Source organism: Bacillus rossius, chromosome 6, assembly GCF_032445375.1.
Source record: "Bacillus rossius redtenbacheri isolate Brsri chromosome 6, Brsri_v3, whole genome shotgun sequence".
NCBI classification, from domain to species: Eukaryota; Metazoa; Arthropoda; class Insecta; order Phasmatodea; family Bacillidae; genus Bacillus; species Bacillus rossius.
This window is the reverse complement of record NC_086334.1, coordinates 17,641,603-17,660,843: the sequence shown is the minus strand read 5'-3', so window position 1 is coordinate 17,660,843 and position 19,241 is coordinate 17,641,603. Positions and strand designations below refer to the sequence as shown.

Below are 19,241 nucleotides of genomic sequence, written 5' to 3'. Positions count from 1 at the left end.
CAAGAGACGAAGCAATTGGACCAGCTGCACTTACCTTTGCATGTTCTAGTTCACGTCTCAGAACCTGCAAAAATAAACCAATGTTTTATATTTTTTTACTGTGCGAATTAAGCTCCAAGATGCTTTTAAAACCATACTTACTTCAGCAGTTTTCTTGCAAGGACCAGCAGCCAAAAATTTGGCTATCAAAAAGTACAATTCTGAAACAAACAAATCACCGTTATGAAGTAAGCTTTCCACTTGTCCAGTTTTATGCTCTACATATTTTATTGTTGATCTGATTACTTGCCTGAAGTCACAGAAGAATGTTGAGAAGATTCGGCACTCATGATAGTGCATCGCTTAAGAGCACAAATTAAATTAGGTACGTGAATCGTGATTTTTCTTGTGACATGTTTGTGTTAACCATTTTATATCATTTCACACACTGGGCTAACCAAAACATTTCATGTAAGTGTAGTACGCCGCGTAGGTTAAAAATAGCACCACAGTTCAAATTCAAAATCATTTGATTTTTACGTTTAAAATTATTCCTTATGTATCAGAATCACAACTCTACATATAGTTCAATATGATGACATGAATTTTCATATTTTTCATGATAAATATTTGTTAAAGCATCAGCAGAACGTTCACTACGCGTATGAATACAAAATGGTTGTAACGTTATTTCTGCTTGTGTTGTGCCAAGGGATTCACTTTTTAAAAAATAAATGCATGTTTTATTCGCGGTTGGATGAATGCTTTCTAATAATACTTAATTTTTATTTAAAAAGTATTTGTCGTCATCTAATTACATTTTATAAGGCATTTGCGTCGGCGCACGTGAATGCTGATCAACCTCCGTGATAAAGATAGTACCTGCCACTGGAACAGCTGATTTAGTTGTTTGTTGTGCTGAGTAGCGCACAAAATGATGCAACGTGTCAGGGAGTAAAGTACATTAGGTAAAAGTGAGGATTGCTTCTGGGTTTAGTGGGAAGCATTCAAATAAAATTATTTATAAGTGCTTTTAATTGTATCTTTCTAGTGAAGGCAGTGTCGCTGACAAACCTTTATTTGCTTCGCATTCCTTAAATTCTTATGCATACATCAGCATTCAAGGTGTAAGGGGTAAATGTCAGTTACTGTTAATGCGAAACTTAAGTGTTTCTTACTATGAGTAACTTTGAGTATCCATAAATATTATGATTTTTCAAATTGAGTATATCTATGTTATGTTATACCTATCAATTATTTTATGTGGTTTCTTATATGCTTGTACAAAGCATTAGCCATTGTGTTTGGAACATTTAACAGTTTCATAAGTTGTGACCAATGCATATTTATATTTTTTTCAGCTTACAGTTGATTCTTGATTGAAGCATGTCGTGGATACGAGAAAGCTCTCTGAGTTGGCTGCAATCATTTTGCATCAAAGTGATAAAATGTGGTCCAATGCCAAAACACATTGCTTTTATTATGGATGGAAATAGAAGATTTGCTCAAAAAAATCACATAAAGAAAATAGATGGTCACACAAAAGGGTAAATAATCTATTATCTGTGTGCATGTATACCCTTCAGAGTTAAATGTTTCAGAAAAATGCCAGCTTGTAGATTATGCAAAATAGATCTAGGAATATTTATTTATTTAATTTATGCAATTCATTCTGTAGGGCCTATTCTTATGGTATAACCCATGTCTATGGAACAAGTCAACTGTATATATAATCAAGTGTTTACAGTAGTTAACGTAGCTGAAAGTGTACCATACTCGAATGAGACAATTAAAAAACTGAAATAGAACAATATATTTACATGAATTCAAATGAAAGCAAGATTCGGCATAATGTATTGGAACCCAAATTAATTTTACAGATTTATATACCTAAATAAAATAACATTAAATAATATTTTACACTATATTTACACATTTTAAAATTGCATAGGTTAAATTTGTGCCAACTGTGAGGCATTAATTGTTTTTTTACTAAATATTTTAGTCTTGAGTTAATATTACGACAGAAGAAAAAGTTTACCTACACTACAATTTCAAAAACTGTAATAGTTTCCTAAAAAAAATTTGTTTTTGTTATCGTTCAAACATTATGTTAAACGATCGAGGTTCAGAAATGATCGTAGCTGATTTTGGTGTCAGTGTCAAATGAAATTTTGATTTTAAAGTAGTTTTCACCCTATAATTCCCTGGTATTCATGGCCCTCCCCAACATCAAAGTTGTCTAGTTAGGTATCTCGCGTGAATATAAAAATGCATTTTTAGGGACTGGTTAAGGAACATAAGTACCGCCAAATTTCTGATCAAAATATGAAATTCATGTCAGGTAGCACTATCTATCCTAGTTTATGTAAACACAATTTTTGTAATTTAAAATTTTTAATTTCAAAAGAGTGTCTACATTAAGAAATTACCATCTTTTATCTTTTGTTATTATATGAATAGCTTTTTTTCCCCCTAATTTTAGTATAGTAATATTTCCCAAAATTTCAAGTATACGTGATACATTGTTTTGATAGTTTTAAAAATCAATTAATTCCACAAAATATCTCAATATATATTAGGATAAGCCTAATAGTTTTGCACTGGATATGATGTAGTCAGCAGATTAAAAATTTTTGATCAAAATCAATTCCTAAGAATTTTTCTGTAATAGTTAACATTTTCCTGCAATTTACAATAGATTAATTTAAGTCTTATATAATTACTTAATGTAATATAAATTTAAGCCTTTATTAAATTTTCCACAATTCTATTTTTGAACTGTGTATGAATGTACAGTTTTGCTGAAATGTAAGATGTTTGATTTAACCATCTAACCTACCCAGACAAACTTTATTTATTTGTAGTTACTTGCTTTACCTAAGAACTACTAACATTTTCAAATACCTTTTCATAAATAAATAATCTCAACAATAGTATTGAATAGCTTTGAATTTCTTGAGTTTCGTCTTGCGTCTCCACCTTCTATATTTGAAGGAAAGTGTTTCGAAAACTTTTAAAAATACAGAAGTAATGTGTATAGAAGGCTATGGTTTTATTTTTTATCGCACGGATTATGCTCTCTTATTATAGTATCACAAAGTAAAAGCAAATTCCTTTTTTTATTATCAATTTATGTGTTTTCTCTTTTCATGAAAAATGGTTTTAATGAAAGAAGCCCAGACAAAGAAAATTTTCCTATAGTTTTATAGTTTCAAGTTTTAAGGTTGGTGATGTCTGGTGATGTTAATGTAATTTTCCTGTGCTTTTTTGCATGTTGCATCTTCGCTCTGGCATTTCTGGCAAAGTTTATAAGCCCAGCCTTAGGATTAACAACAGTATTGTTAAAAGTACCTATGTGTTGTTCAACAGCAATTTCGGGTGTTACTATCCAAAGGTTCGCTGCATATTTTGTTTTGCGGTTTAGTTATGGTGGAAGGGCGGCTGTTGTAAAATGTTTGAACATTAATTCAAGTGTGGCTAAACAAGGCTACAAAATATTCTGGTTCATACATTTTATATTTTAGTTTATGTTACCCTATGTATTTTAGTCTGTAATTAGTTTTATTGTAAGTTTTAATGTTTATTTACGGCAGCTCAAATAGGTACGTAAATGTAAGCTATTTTGTGTGAGTGGCAGTTCATAATTTTACAGATGTATAAATTATTGTATTTATTAATTTCTGTGGTCAATTACATGCGATCAGTCAAACTCCAGAGGTGAGTGCATGAGATGCTAATTAGTGTGAGCTTGAGACAGCGCCGATATTGCTGCGGTAGTTTCGGACTGTTGTTAAGTAGTGCAACCGAGGCCCGACAGATGGTGATAGTGTGTCTGAGAAATAAAAAAAAGTAGGTGTGATGACATGGACGATGCGTTTGCTCGGAGTGACGAGAAAGTTGAATTCGGGTCGGAGAGCTGTGAACATGCGGGCGACAAGGCCTGTGAACGCGAGCAAGTATCGCAGGAGAACTGAACAACGGTTGCCGGGAGTGTTCGGTGACGTCTTCAGCCATGGCCATGGCGTGGACGGTCATGATGTTCTTTGCCTTTCAACGTCTTGGCAATGCATGCGGGACGTATGCATTTTGTGTTTTGTCGGAGAGACTATGAGTTACAATATTTCAATTTTATATTTCTCGTCACAATTTTACCCCGGAGCTAATGGACAGCAGTGAAACAGGTTGGATGTTGAACTTTGCCTGATTTGAATTCATGGCCAAGCAGGAAAAACCTATAATTAGAATTACGTCCACGTTTTCATAAAAAATTGCCGTGCAATTTTAGGCTATTACAATTTATATAAATTGTGTCATCCTGCTGCCTGCACAAGCCCCTTTTGATTGGAGAACTATTAGCTGCAATTTTCTGTGCTTTTAAAAGCTGGAAATACATTAAGCTCACAGAAAAATTTACTACTTTACAAATAAAAGAAATTAACTTGGTACTAAAGACAATGTAATATAGAACTTTACCAGACTAGGGATTTGCTAGGGAGGCAATATAGTTAATATTTAAATTAATTTGATTGATAAAGGTTCTGGCCAATGTTTATGGAATCAATTTAATATATAAATAATTTATATTTATTAATATTTGGTATTTTTTTCTTGAGCTTCCGCCTTTTTTTTTGCATGAAAGAAAGTATTGTAATATATACTTGTATTTTAGGAAAATATTATAAATCATCATTTTCATGGACTTGTTTATGATTTTATTGATATGTGTATGGTGTATGGTAGCAGCCATTTGGAGTAAAGGTATTTATATGATATCGCAAGTTATTTTGAATAAACCTGTGCATGATATAGCAGTACTTAAAATTGGTTTTGTAATTGGTAAAAGTTTAGTGCACTTTTTCTTCTGGTTCTATGCAGTTCTGCTTAGTATATCTCTGCCAAAATTTGTTTGTGTTTAGAACCGTCATTCAGGGCAGTTGCAGTATTTTGGGATCACACTTATTTCGCGAGTTTAGCCACTTGTCTTACGTACACGCAACTCCTGACAGCAACGAAGTTGTGCTCCACTGTGGGTTGAATGGTTATTTGACCAGCAGGGGAGGCCACACAAGGACTGTAAATGCTTCGGCTAAAAAAAGATTTTTTTATTACCAACATTGTGTGTGTTGTATTTATTTTGTTTGGCGTGTAGGCTAGCGTGGTTTTTCAGGAAGTCAAATTTTTCTGGTAGGTGGCTTGTGAATGTTAGTTCCGCTGATTGCTCGCAGGTTCGACAAGCTGGCGGAGACGCTGCAGTGGTGTCTGGACCTGGGTGTCCCCGAGGTGACGGTGTACGCGTTCAGCATCGAGAACTTCAAGCGCAGCGCGGAGGAAGTAGACGCCCTCATGCAGCTCGCAAGAGAGAAGTTTCAGAGGCTGCTCAGTGAGAAGTGGGTGCAGTTTACTTGTGGTACTGGCATGTGCACAATTGTGCACCTGGTTAGAATCTATTTTTTTAATCCTTCCAGTAGAGGCATACATAGTGCAGGGGCGGTTCCTGAGCGAGGCGAGTGGGGCAACCACCCAGGGCCCCACCCCAGTCCTTTTCATTTTTATTTTCCTTGTGTGTCTGTTTTTCTGTGAAAAATACCGACATTAATGAGAAAAAGGGAGTATTCAATAGTTATATTAGCATGTAATTCAAAGTGATGCTCAATCTCTTTTAGATTTCAATTGTGTTATCATGATTTATTGCTACAAAAAATTTCAATTTTTTTTTAATTTCCTAATGTAATGATGCTAATTCACCAGAAATCAATCATTAGGATTTATAAAAATAACTTGAGTATAATTTATTACAAAAGAATATCAGAATTTCTTAAGACAGATTACCAAGACATTAGTTGAAATTTAAGATAAAGGTTGGATTGAAAATGTTGTTAGTTGTTGATTCCTTATATTTTTGAGGGATGGCTATTCCACATCTCTCAGGTGCTCGACGAGGTCCCTCTCCAGAATATTTTGAGTCCCTGCATAAGTAAATGGCCCAGAGCTCTGCCAAGTCTAGGGTCCCGCCTGTATAGTGCAGGCCAAACATCTTGCGAGCTACTCTCTGTACTGTTCTAAAAAAAACCCGGTCACTGTAATGATGCTGGTGCGTGTATCTACGTATTGCTTGCTTACACTACATGGTCAACATATTTTGAACCGGTATACCAGCACCCTAGTATTGGCCAAGCAACACTTCCCTTTCCGTCCTTCTTACCGCTCTAGCTCCTCACCACTGGACAAGACAGTAAGCCCATTTAAAGAATAAATAACTATAAACCTCAAAACTATTAAATGCAATTAAAATTGTTGGATGAGAGGCCACATGCAATGTTATTTATCTTTTTTTCATTTCATTGACTTCTTATTTCTCTTTATCTTGCACTTTAATTCTATAACTGCCTCCATGTATTGAAGAAAAAAGTAGAAATTTTGTTGCAAAGGTAAAAAAAATTTTTTTAAAAATATTTTATAGATAAAAGTGATAAAAATTTCTTGATACAACTTGTATTGTTGTATACAGTTCGTCCAATCCTACTTAGTGAACAAGATGGTGCATAGTATGACACTATTCTAGAGAACTCAGGTTTGGAACCCAGTATGGCCATAATGATTGAGGGTTTTTCACTTTATGTTTACACAATATTCTCCAATATTTATATTGTTTGTTTCTGTCTCTAGGCATGGTTTTTAATCAAAAAAAATAAAAAAATTTAGTATTCATGTCGTGAAATCTTTGTTTCTTGCAGCTTCCAGTAATCCTTGGTTTTCAGGGACAAACTGATGGAGCATGGGGTCTGCATACGAGTTATTGGGAACCTCAGTCTTTTGCCACCTGATGTTCATAAGTTGATTGCTGATGCCGTTATCATGACGAGAGACAACAGTAAAGCATTTCTGAATGTGGCATTTTCGTATACAGGTCAGAAAATTTCTAATATATATTTTAAAAAAAAGTCACTAATTAGTGTATGTAATTCATACTGCATGATCATTACATGAAGCCATAGAAAATTATGTAGAAGGTCCTACTTATGATAATTTTTTAAAACAATATTTATAATTTATGGGTTTTATTTTTATATATGGATAGTTTCTGATAGTGATGATCAATTCAGTCTGTTAATTCATGGTAACCATTTAAATTTGCATAATTCAAAGATTTGGTACTGCAAACCACTCGGGTACTTGGCAATATCCTGTAAAGTAATAAGAAGTTACTTGATAAGCAGCCTTTTACAGTAAAATAATTGGAGCTAATTTGAATTACTATTTAATAAATAGAGGCAAGATTATATTCTTAATAGCTATAAAAGCAAAATAACAGCGAAATTGAAGTCAATACACCGCCAAATACAAAAATCGTTAGTACACCACATAACACCGAAATACAAGGCAAAACATAAAATATAGCAAAATTTGGCTCAATTATCTCATCTTTTTTGGTATTAAAATACAGAATTATATTCATATATCTTTAGTTTAGGCTTTTATTTAAAAAATATAACTTTTATGTCCTAAGTAAAAATAATTGGTTTCTATTCATGGTGTTTTAAAAGTAAATAAAAGCAATCTATAGCTAATGCTGTACAAACGTGGCTAAAAGCCTACAGAGAAACACAAGTAAATGTTTAAGTAGAATGATTTGCATATTGATTTTTTGATTCATATTACGTAGTAGTAATAAAAATGTGGTTTTAGATGTTGCAGTTTAAAAAATTGTTTAGCTGTACTTTCAATTTTTATATTTATAACTTTCTCATGAACTAAGAACTTATTGAAAGTTTTCGACAGTTTTTTGTGTATGTGCATAATTGTTTAATATAAACATTTTAAATATCTTACCATAACATTTTGAAGCAATGAATCAATGTAATTGGGTTTGACATGTTCTTATTATTAGTCTACATGTGTTTTAATTTTTAATGACAATAAAGACGCAATTCACTGTTTTTAATAAAAAAAATGTTGCTCTTTCTTAACATAATAAAAACTGGCTATAATCATAAATCAACGAGGCAAACTAGTGATCTGCAGCTGTTTGGTGGTAGGTTTAGATGGAGTGCAAGACAAGCGTGTGCGGTGTGTGTGCAGCTAGGGATGAGATAACAGCGGCCGTGAGGACGGTTGCGTCGGGCGTCGGCAGCAAGGCGTTGTCGCTGGACGACGTTGACGAGGCCCTCATCAGCGGCTGCCTGTACACAGGCTGCAGCCCTGATCCCGACCTGCTCATTAGGACGTCGGGGGAAGTGAGGTTCAGCGACTTCTTGCTGTGGCAGGTACAGTTTCTGCTCCTCGAATGCACCGTGGTTGTACAATGGCATTAAAATAAAAAAGTAGAAATTTTTGATGTAAGGGTAAAAAAATATAATAGTAAATATTGGATTCGTAGATAAAAGTCACAAAAAATTTCTTGATACAACTTGTACTGTACCATACAGTTAGTACTTAGCCCAAATCTGCAATTTTGTTTCTTGGTGGGTAGCTTGCTGGTAGGTTAGTAGTCACTGTCCTTTTGTACCAAAAGAAAATGGTTCAGTAGTGTGGCTCTATTTTAGAGGACTCTGGTTCATAATGCAGTATGACCATCCAAGGTGAAGGTTTTTCACTGTTATGGTTTCTTTTTTTAGTTTGAGGGCATCCCTGAATCTTTTCACAGTATTTAACAGTGACCCTACTTTTTTTTTGCCTTCAAAAATCAAGTGCTAAGGAAATCTGAGCACTTAAGTCCAATGTTTGCTAAGTTAAGTTTTATTTAAATTTATAAACAATTTTTTTTGCAAATACTAAAAAAAAAATCACGCAACTTACTCAAAAAAACTCTATTATGAAAGTTCTTGACATGTGTTAAAGGTTGGGTTACGATTGAAAATTAAGAATTAAGACTTAAGACTTAGTCGTGTACTTACCATATGACTCTATGTAAACTAGTGGAATGGTTTATGATTGTCGTGTGTGAATTTTGACGGGTCGTGTGCGAACCATATGATGACTTAAGACTTAACAGAAATGGTTATATTTTATATTTTTCGTTAAGACTTGAGGGAAGCGACCAATCACAACAAACCAGAACCTTTCAACCGGAAGTTTATGTCTTATTATTGGACCGAGCGAGGCAGTATTTTGGGTTAGAATTCGTATATTTGTCATTTGTAATCATCATCCATTTCAAAAAATAGATATTCTATTTGTCAATAACCTATTTCAAACCTGCTTCTCCGTTTCGAACAATGGCCGACCATGTGTTTTGTGCTGTGATTGGTTAGAATTAACAACTTCTATGTCAATCATAAACTGGAAAATGTAGTTTTGACTTAATCGTGTGCTCGATGTTAAGTTATAATTCTTAAGGAAATCAATTGTAAACCCAGCTTAAGATCATGCAAGCTAGTGCACCTTGTGCCATATCAAAGATCACCTGCTAGCAAAAATCCATTAGTCGTAGTTCATGAAAACACCAGCAAGATAATGTAGCACTGCAGGAAAAGAAAAGAAAAAAAGTATAAAATATTTAGGTTAGTTCTTCCTCTGAATTTGAGGTAATATTGCTAATTAAATAAAATAGTTCTTCAACATGTTTTGTTTTATTTCACCTAAACATGGTCGTCAAATTACATACCAATACAGTTACTGGAGGTTGTTCGTAGAGGTAATGCAAACTTTGCCGCTTAAAAATAACTGATGTTGAAAGTCTATGAGTCAACCCTTGTTGTCAAGGTGCAAATAAAGATACCCTGGGGGGGGGGGGGGGGGTAATTAGTAATGCCCTGACAATTGCCAACACCTGTAGTAGAAATTTTTAGTCCTTTAAGATGAACGTACACAAAAATACTTAACAGGTTAAAAACTGCAAGCCGGATGGAATCAATATGGCACCGGTGGGCACCATTTCACTCTGTACTGAAAACTTAAGAGCTGTTGAGTGATGGCAGCTGCACCTTGCAGATCTGCTGCTCGTGCATTTACTTCACGGACGTGCTGTGGCCGGACTTCAGCTTCTGGCACATGCTGGCCGCGGTGTTGTACTACCAGCGCTGCCACGCTCAGCTGTCCGGCCTGGTGGGCGCGGGTCGGCCGTGCTCGCCCCGGGCCGTGCTGTTCCGCGAGCACGTGCGGGGGGAGAGGGTCTCTGCCCTCGAGGAGGTCAGCAGGGCCTCCTTGTGACCCGGCGCCCCTAGGGCCGTGCTGCGGAGATAAGAGCGTTTCGTGTTCGCGTACGAGTAATGGTGCTGGGTTTGGGGGTATTTCATTTTTATAGCGGTGGGCAAAGCTTCTAAAATGCAAAGTCAAAAATATTTCGTTCAGAATAAATTTTTGCTTCAGGCTTTAAAGCGATGTTCAAAATGTGCTTGAATTCATTTTTATATATATATATGTCAGATTTAATAAAAGGTAAAAATTACTTTTTGGTGTAACATATGCGTGCTAAGACAGCATGTCTACAAATACCTGGTGAATCAACTTCAGGATCATTTTATGTTGCTATAATAAGCAAAATGAAATATACTGCAAAAACAATTTTCTACTCGTAGGAACGTGCTGATTAAGTTCAGAAGCAAAAATCTTTTCAGAGATAATTAATTGTCAAATCATTTAAGTGAACTTTTTTCCAACTATTCATATTTAATGTGAGACTAGGAAATGAAGTGAAGCATCAAAAAACAAAATGCAAGTCTGCTAAGGGCTGCCGGAAATTAAAGTTTCGTGACTTTCCGAACTATTACTATTTGTTTTGATACTTCTGGTGACTTTGTTGACCTGTAGATATTCTGTAAGAAGACAATATAATATTGTGAATAAATAGGTATGTTTTTTGGGCCTATACGTGCTTAAGCAACGAAAATAACCAAACATTTTTAGTTGCAACACATAACTAAGGGTTTTTATATCTTTTATTAGCTCATACTAGTATTTATTTCTTACTCATATATGTTTAGTGCTAGTAAAAAAAACCTATTGAAAATTGATTTGACTGATGAAATTGTTTGGCAATATTCGCTTCAATTTTGAAATGAAATACCCAGCTTTGCCCACCTGGTTTGTGCAGTGTCAATTGTATTGTACTGCACATTATATGTGCCTGTGAGTGCATCTTACCAGATCTTACCAGTTTGCTCTGTGAACTTGGCATTAATCTTGTTGTAGAAAATGGCACATTCATTCCATTTTTGATGTTTTGTTCATGGCCTATAATAGGACATTGTTCTGATTTTGTTTTGTACTGAGTTATGAGCTATTTTTTTTCTTCTGTTAAATTACATTCAAATACTACAAAATGTACAAGATGTGTACATGTGTGTTTGGAAGGTGATTTACTTTATATGTAAATGGCAGTCCAAGCAGTAACGTAAATAAGTTTTTTTTCTAGGAACCATTTTTTTTTTTTATGTTAATACTGGGGGCTGATTCTTGAGATCTTGTGACTTCATTCTTTTGTGTTTTGCAATGGATTGTATTTGCTATTCTCGAGTGAAAAGTTGTTTAAAAATGAAATGATTTCACTTCGTGCCATCATGGTGAAATCAAATTTTGCAGTTGCCAACTGTATTTACACAACTTAGGTTTAGTTAGTTGAGGTTATGTAATTTTTTTATTTCTTGAATGTTTTGTTTCACATTTTGACACCTGCACCTTTGGGCTCTTATTGGCATCCCACACACTAACTAGACTTGCAGTAACTCGTGCACACATGGGTGAAAGCAAAAATAACACAAGATTTTCTGTTCTGAGATGCACCACATGCCTCTCATACACATAATCAAACAAAAAAGTAAAACCTTTAAAACGCCTAACCAAGAGAAAAATATTAAACAATTTTTTTCAACATTTTTAAAAATCAAATTACATTTAAAATTACAGAATTTTTATATTATATTGAATAGAAGCATTACTAATGACACTAAATGTTGGTAAGGTATTTTTAATTCTTGCAGTGATTTAGGCAAGAATATTAAGAAAAAATTATTTAGATTTTTTATGTGATTCTGTGCGGTGAACTCTCTACTACGCAAGGAAATGAAAAAAAAGTAAGTTAATTTTTCTTGGAACCTTGAATTGCATAAGAGGGAGTCGTCTTACATTCAGGGCCGACTTATTTTCGGGCAAATGTGGTAAATATGATTGGTTAGGATAATTTTAAAATCAAGCAGTCAATTTGTATGTTGTATAAAGTTTTTGTATTGGCCAATTGATTTCCAATCTGGTTGTATGATATGATAGGAAGATAGGATGTTTGTGATACTATAAAATTTGTTCTCATTGATATTGATTATAATTTATTTAACAACCAAATTGTGATTTCATATTAGAGTGACAGGCCACAGGTTGGCTGCCACGGGCCTAAGCATATTTACAGTGTGATTCAACAACATAATTTAATACACATTAGCTCTTTAATTTCTTAACTAACTGTTCATTTAAGTTATGTAGGAAGTATATGGCATGCAAAATAATCCACCATTGTAATTTTTTTTTTGTAACTACCCATTGACTGAAATTCTTTGGCTTTCTTTATCCTTGTATAATTTTATATATGTCCATTATGTTATGTACAGTATTCAGTTTTTGATGCAATAAATCTGTTATTTTTCTGAATGTGTGTTTCAGTAATCTTGCATTATTTATACTATTTTATTCATAATTTGGTTGGTACTTTAGACAGGTTCTTAGGCTGGACCTACATAATTTACTGCACTTATTTTAAATCAATATTTAACTGCTGAAACCAAATATTTGAAATTTTAAAGCATTTCTTGTACAAAGATTACACTTTTATCCAAGCAATATTTTAAATAAGAATCTTTACTATTTATTTAGTGTTTTATTATTATAAATTATTAGACTTCCTGACATAAGACTCTAAGTTATTAACTTGTATTGTACTTATCTGCAAAAGAATATTAGCTAGCTGGGTGGAATATATTGTCAATTGAGTGGGATTCCAATACTGTACGGGTGTTGCTTTTTGGTTGTATGTAATATTAATAAAACATATTACTCTAATGGGCAGGTCGTCATGATGGAGTGTACGCTGTGATCGTTGCTCGAGTCTCCATTGTAGTCCCCGCACACTCCTGTCAAGTCGCCGTACAGCAGTGGTGAAATATTGATTGTGACACTTGAGGTTGTGTACGCAACAATCACTGGTGGGGCAATAATGTCAGTACCACCTTTCTTGTTGATGTGTAGCCTGAAACAGACAAACACCTATATCTAGACTACCTATTGAAGATGATGAAAACAGTAAAATTGAGCATAAGCTAAAAGTTATTTTCCAAACTGATTATAAGTGAATAGTAGAGTAAATAAAATCGACAGAGTTAGTTTTAACCAAAGATCCGTGACCCCTGAAGGACATTGCTTGAAGTTGTGCTCGTTTTGGCCCAGATCTCAAACACAGTTTCCATTATTTAAAGACAGCTCTTCATAAAACATTGGGTGGTGCATTTTTTGTGAAGTTGTTAGTTTGTATTTGTACGGAGTTTCACTGTAGAGGCAGATTAATGATCAAGGACAAAGAACGCCATGAAAAATGATTTTTACTAGGTTACACATCATACATTCACTAAATATGTTAAAATTAAAATTACGTACTACACTTACCCAAAATTGCTCACTGTTTTTATCCTCTCTTCAGCCATAACCAGCTTGTCGTTGACAACTATTGTGGTACAGCCATCCCGTGAAGTAATTTCAATGTAGTTAGAGCCTGAATATATTTTCAAAGCCTATAAAGACAAAAGTATACATATAACTAGCAAAGACATAAAATCAACACTGCATTCATTATTTGCAATCATACTAACCAGCTGGTTGGAGCCCGGGCGTGTTCGCACCATAACGGAAAAAGTAGGATTTTGTGTTCGTTCTGCTGTGCCTACGATGTAGCATGTTGGGACCGCTGTTTTAATGAAGGCGTTGTCATATGTTCTCACGTTGGAGGCATTTATGATGCAAGCTGTAAAAATAATAGAGTAGCAGGTACTGGAAAATAAGACGAAAAGTAACTGAAATGAAATGGTTGGTTATGTTAGCTGCATAATTAAAAGCACAATATTTTTCTCTCAAAATTTAAAAATTTAAAAGAAAAATTTTGTATAATTATTGTAGCTGACTTAACTCAACCAACATTTCACTTTATTATTATTTGTCTAATTTCCCAGAAGACTATACACTATACATTTACTTTTTATTATGTATTTGTTTCATGATGTGAAAAAAAAATTTTTTTTAGTGGTATTTCAATACTCATTCTTACTATTTGAATTTGGTGTTCGTGTTTGTATTTTCCTTGGTATTTGTATTTAATTGGAACTAAAAATTGATATTTGCATAGGCCTGATAATAATGCATTGTTTCACAGTTTGGTCAACTACAGTGGTTTTATATTACGAATTGACGTAGCATGACATTGATGGAAATGGTAACGGTGTTGTGCAGGATCAATTTGATATGGCATGTGTGGTTGAAATGTGTTTCAATAAGTAGTATATTTGTCATCTTACATGATTGATGATAAAGGGGAAATAATCAAGATACAGAAAAAACTGAGGTAAATTGTCTAAAGCAAAGAATGGAAACCTTGATGGAAATATTGTTTCACTTTTCAGTACTGGCATGAACTTGTAACTTTATTATACAGACATACTTTAACACTACTGAAATTGCCCACAAGAGCAGATGAAATGAATTTACTACCAATTCTGGCTTAAATGACTAAGAAAAGCATATCTAAATGCTGAAGCTATTTACCCATCTCTTGTGGTAATGAAATTTTGAAGAAGTGCTTCTGTTGGTATAAGTGCAGTCAATAATAAGAACTACGTGTACTATACTAGGTACAATAGAACCCTATTATAATGTTATTCAAGGCAGCATTTGTAAAAAAAAACATAAGCAGGAAAATTTTGATTAGTAGGAAATATGAATTTAGCACTTGTCAGTGTTTTAACTTTTTACCGATTGACTCGTCACGCTATATACATTAATGTGATATTAAGACAAAAAAATGGATACACTCAATGCTCGAATTTGCTCGCTTCTATTTTATTCGTCTTTAAAGCCACATTGCCACATTTCTGTAAAATGATACTTGATTGTGACAAAATAAATTAAAATCTTTATCAGCAATAGAAAACATTTTTTCTTATTAATTAAAGAACAGAAAGTTGTTAATGGAACAAAAACTGTTGAAACTATGATGGTGTCTTTCTGTTCCTGTCTCTCTCCCTTAGCAACATTTTTGCTGTAACATTGGAACAAGACGTGGCAGGCTACTAAACTGTCTGCGATGCTTACTGTGCGTCCAGTCGCTGGAGATGCTGTCTGCTGCCGGTAGCAGTTTCCGCGACAACCACGGCAGGACGAGAGTTGCGCCCATGCTAGAGCTCACTTGGTAGTCATTAACTGTGAGTTCCATCTCGTGCCTAGAGAGCGGGAACTCTGCCGTTATGTCCAGTTTCTTTGTCTGGCTGCCAGCAGAGTGGGGCAGGGAATTAATTGTATCTTCGTTTTCTACCTGGGAAAATTCATTTCCTTTTTAAAATAACACGTCACTAGTGTAAATTCTTAAATGAAAACATGAAGAAGGAAATATACTTTCATATAAATTGTAACTTGCATGCTTTAATGTTTAATGTTAAGTTCATTAGTTAAACAAGCAACTATAATTTGTCAGTAAAAAATATTAGCTAAAAAATGTATTCTATCACTTTACATTAACAGAGATGTAGATTTTTCGGTAAATAAAATTACTCAAAAGTGATAAAATGGATATACTATTGCTAGAGCCACGAAAATCTGAATTTTTATGACGATAAAGAGGGAATCTCAAAATCTTTAGGACAAAATTTCCCAAAAAATAAAACCGTAAAATCTTGGCTCTAACTATTGCTATATAAAATTAATGCTAATGTATCAATATAAAATCTTCAAGTGCACACTAGACATCATAATTAATTACTTTTTTTAATAGATTTACAATCAAATCCGTTATAAAATTGTATAAATCTTAAACTTCATCTAAAACTTTGGCTGAAACCATTTTTGATGAAACAAATTATTTCTGTTAAAACAGGAATTGAAAATTAAAAAAAAACTCAAAATTTCTTAGTACAAAATTCATCGAGTTTATTTCAAACCATCTTAATATTTTCTTAAACCTTAGTGCAAAGAAAATATTATACGACCACGTTTTAGTCCAAGGGATGAAAAATAGTGTTTGCAAATTAATTCAATGACATAATTAACTTCTTGGGCATATAATATGAAAATTGTTCAAAGTTATTCAATGGTGGATACATTGAGTTAAAAATAGTCTTAATATTTTTGCTGCATGGAAAATGAGCTAATATTTTCGATCATGTTGTAAAATTGAAGAGCATAAATATGTTACGTACATTAAGTTTTTAAATTGTTCCAGAATTTTAGAGAAGTTTCCAAAATATTTCCAGAAGATATAGGTACTTCGAAATCTACCTAGGCCTGTAGGCTTTGTCGATGTTTTATTTTTATTTTTTATTTTTTAAATTTCTTACGGTTGTGTATTTGATGGTGGCAGTGACTGCCCGTGGTGTTGATAATTCCGAGATGATTTGGCTGCATTCCGGGTCCAGGAACATCATGTCTCCCGAGTACGAGAATGGTTCCTCATTGGCTTGAGGACACGTGTTGTATGGCCACCTGTCTGCCGCTGAGATCGCTTCCTTCTGCTCGTGGGACGTTTCAGCCGCCACTGCGACTTCGAGTCGCCCCCCGCCGTCCGGACAAGACAGCGTGTCGTTGCCGAGCCTGCCCCAGGAGACGGTGCCTCGACTCTTTAGGACGTTTGAGAGCAGGCTTCTCAAGGAAAACTCCTCCTCACTTTTCTGCAGCTCAGTCCCCAACTGCACGCACACCTGCAGGCGAAAACACTGTCATTTCAAGTGACATTCCAACATTGTGAGATATCTTAGAACTCACTAGCACTGTTGTGCCTAGAGCACAACCCTGTGTCTCTGACGTGTCAATTCTCTTTCTAGTACTGTAATGGCATGAGCACGCCTTCCTCAGTGCGGCCCTCGCGAAGCCTCTGAGGTAGGCCACCCACGATACTCCGCAGACAGAAGTGTCTCAGTGTGAACTAAACCTTTCAGTATCAACAACCGGGTGTGACACAGTAGGAACGTGGCCATTGTTCCCAGTAGGTTGAAGACATGGGAAGATTGTTCCAGGCTTCTGTAACGGTCGTGATGGCAGGCATAGAAACCAAGTGCTCAGCCTTCGACAGTACAGACCCACGCGGGAGCCGCCCGCCAAAGTACATAGAGTCCAAGCCTGCCGATGCTGCACCTCATCCACTCCATTAAGCCCTAACTGTGCCAGAACATCTTCAGTATGGTATGACGTCCATATATAAACTTTAGTTTGGTGATAGAAATATTACCTGAGAGGTGCAGTAGGTGATAGTAGAAATATTTGCTGCCAAGTTGCAAGAAGTGATTGAAATATTTCTAAGTCCAGCAGTGACTTTGATGTTTTTATGTGGGACTGATATTTGTGTGTCAACGTAACATAAAACGAATGGAGATGATTGGCGTAACTGAATCAGACAGTGGCTGGAGTCGTTGAGCTTGTCAGTGTAAGGCATAGACCGGTGGTATTAACACGAATATTTGAACTACACCTAACAACACTAGCTACTGTAGTCTTACGTTGGCAAGACAATTACCAGACACGGCATACACCCAGAAGCCAAGAAAATGTACATAGAAGAAATTACGTAACAGATGAATTTTAGAGTTTTCACTATATTTACACTTTTTTCTTTGTTTCCCCTGAAAAGTATAAATAAGGGGTTCGGCTGTCTTTTAAAATTATATAACTAATATAATATAAATGGTTAACTTTGAGAAAGTGAATGTTTTAATGTTTACTCACACTGTAGGTAGGCTTCCCAACTGCATACTTGGTGAGCTCAGCATCGATGGAATATGAATCGAACTGCAGCGGAACTGTTAACTGGCCGGTCATTTCCCAGGCCCACAGCGAAGTGTCGTTATGAAGCGTATTGTGAGCAAGTAGTGTTTTGAAGTGGACTGGTCCATCTCCGCGAGTCTCCAGGTAGCTGCTCACATCCAGTCGTGCGGTCAGCTCTAGCTGAAACATCACGGCAATCTCAGACGCCAATGCAAATACATGTTTCTTCAAACTAATATCTTAACTTATTTCAAAATGCCACAATTTGTAAACCAGGAGAGTGGATCATGGGCAATACAAATTTTCAGTTGAAGTTGCATTTCTTTTAGAAGATTGTAGGGAGTGGAATTTTTGCTTTCATTGGCTGCTAACCAATTTTTTTTTTACTCGATGTAACACAATTTCAGTGTTAAGGCTAGTTTCATTTGAGTAATTCAAAATGAGCAATAAGAATGTCATAAGTGCAAATCCTTTAAACTGAACCTAGGTTAAATGCAAGTATTTGAAGAAAAAATCTTTAGTGTTAAAATTAGAGCTGTGCTGGATCTCGAAATTCTGGAAATGTCTTGGAATCACTATAGGTTTTTTTTCTTTTGAGTGGTCAAAAAAAAATTACTAAATTTTTGGGATTTTTACAGTTATTTATTTGGAAGGTTTTTTTATCTTCACTAAATATAACAATGGCAATTTAGAGAAAATACAGAGAAAAATTGTTTACATGGTTGTTTAGATACATGAATGACACCCACGTTATTAGATAGCCATGTTTTACCAGGAAGAGAACCAGTTGAGTAGTTACAAATACGTACGTGTCTAAAACAGCACACGCACAACACATTGCCCACCCAGTGCTAAAGTTCGTTTAAAACTTAGTAAAGGAACCTTTTACAGATCGGGTAGAAAACATTCCGCCCACAAACGCAAGGAAGAAGGACTCGGTTATCCTGACATGCGAAGACACTTTTTTTGGGTGGATAATACACAGAATACGACCAGATGCACTACAACCCGCCCTCACCCCCCTGTAGTAATACTGCCACCGACGATGGATGACAGCTCTGGCAAGTATCTCCCCAGATCTCCTTTTATCATTTTGCTTTAATAAACTTTTAGCAGGTATGTTAACTCTCTGTTTCTCAATCATGCCAAAGACGTATAACTTTTAACGGGTGTACATGAGTATATACCCTTTTTTTATTTTTTTTATTTTATTTACTTTAGGTTTCTGAAGGGTAAGTATATTTTCATCAGGACTTAAAAACGAACCTATACTCATGCATGCAGACATTCCATGTTTGACTGCTAGTAACACTCAACTT

General features: G+C 35.0%; 3 protein-coding genes across 7 annotated transcripts in view; 1 reads left to right on the top strand and 2 right to left on the bottom strand.

Annotated features, from left to right (window-relative positions):
• LOC134532739 (PH-interacting protein) overlaps positions 1–478 on the bottom strand; it is a 30,122-nt gene extending 29,644 nt beyond the window's left edge. The window contains exons 1-3 of one of the 2 annotated variants that reach the window (XM_063369546.1): positions 290–477; positions 142–200; positions 35–64 (exon numbers count right to left, since the gene is read on the bottom strand). In XM_063369546.1, coding sequence (XP_063225616.1) covers positions 35–64; positions 142–200; positions 290–329 — 129 coding nt within the window. In that variant the 5' untranslated portion in view covers positions 330–477. Of the gene's footprint in view, positions 1–34; positions 65–141 lie in introns of both variants that reach the window. The other variant, XM_063369545.1, reaches the window with a different exon arrangement.
• On the top strand, positions 5–12,567 carry LOC134532742 (dehydrodolichyl diphosphate synthase complex subunit DHDDS). Of its 4 annotated transcripts, none has more exons than XM_063369550.1 (6): positions 5–364; positions 1,341–1,526; positions 5,208–5,369; positions 6,741–6,889; positions 8,062–8,246; positions 9,913–12,567. In XM_063369550.1, exons 2-6 carry the CDS (start codon positions 1,366–1,368, stop codon positions 10,129–10,131), a joined length of 876 nt encoding a protein of 291 aa, XP_063225620.1. In that variant the 5' UTR covers positions 5–364; positions 1,341–1,365; the 3' UTR covers positions 10,132–12,567. The 4 variants fall into 4 exon arrangements, with proteins under 4 accessions (XP_063225620.1, XP_063225623.1, XP_063225622.1 ...); XM_063369553.1 differs by lacking the exon at positions 5–364 and adding an exon at positions 640–947; XM_063369552.1 differs by lacking the exon at positions 5–364 and adding an exon at positions 653–1,113.
• LOC134532740 (uncharacterized) overlaps positions 12,226–19,241 on the bottom strand; it is a 40,367-nt gene continuing 33,351 nt past the window's right edge. The window contains exons 19-24 of the mRNA XM_063369547.1: positions 17,884–18,102; positions 16,503–16,862; positions 15,265–15,484; positions 13,773–13,924; positions 13,570–13,694; positions 12,226–13,156 (exon numbers count right to left, since the gene is read on the bottom strand). Coding sequence (XP_063225617.1) covers positions 12,961–13,156; positions 13,570–13,694; positions 13,773–13,924; positions 15,265–15,484; positions 16,503–16,862; positions 17,884–18,102 — 1,272 coding nt within the window. The 3' untranslated portion in view covers positions 12,226–12,960. The remainder of the gene's footprint in view (positions 13,157–13,569; positions 13,695–13,772; positions 13,925–15,264; positions 15,485–16,502; positions 16,863–17,883; positions 18,103–19,241) is intronic.

Excerpts from the sequence above, each read along its gene's own strand:
- LOC134532742 (XM_063369550.1), top strand. The coding sequence starts at position 1,366 with ATGTCGTGGATACGAGAAAGCTCTCTGAGTTGGCTGCAATCATTTTGC. Across the intron at positions 6,890-8,061 it reads TGTGGCATTTTCGTATACAG|CTAGGGATGAGATAACAGCG; the intron begins GTCAGAAAATTT and ends GTGTGTGTGCAG. Across the intron at positions 8,247-9,912 it reads GCGACTTCTTGCTGTGGCAG|ATCTGCTGCTCGTGCATTTA; the intron begins GTACAGTTTCTG and ends TGCACCTTGCAG.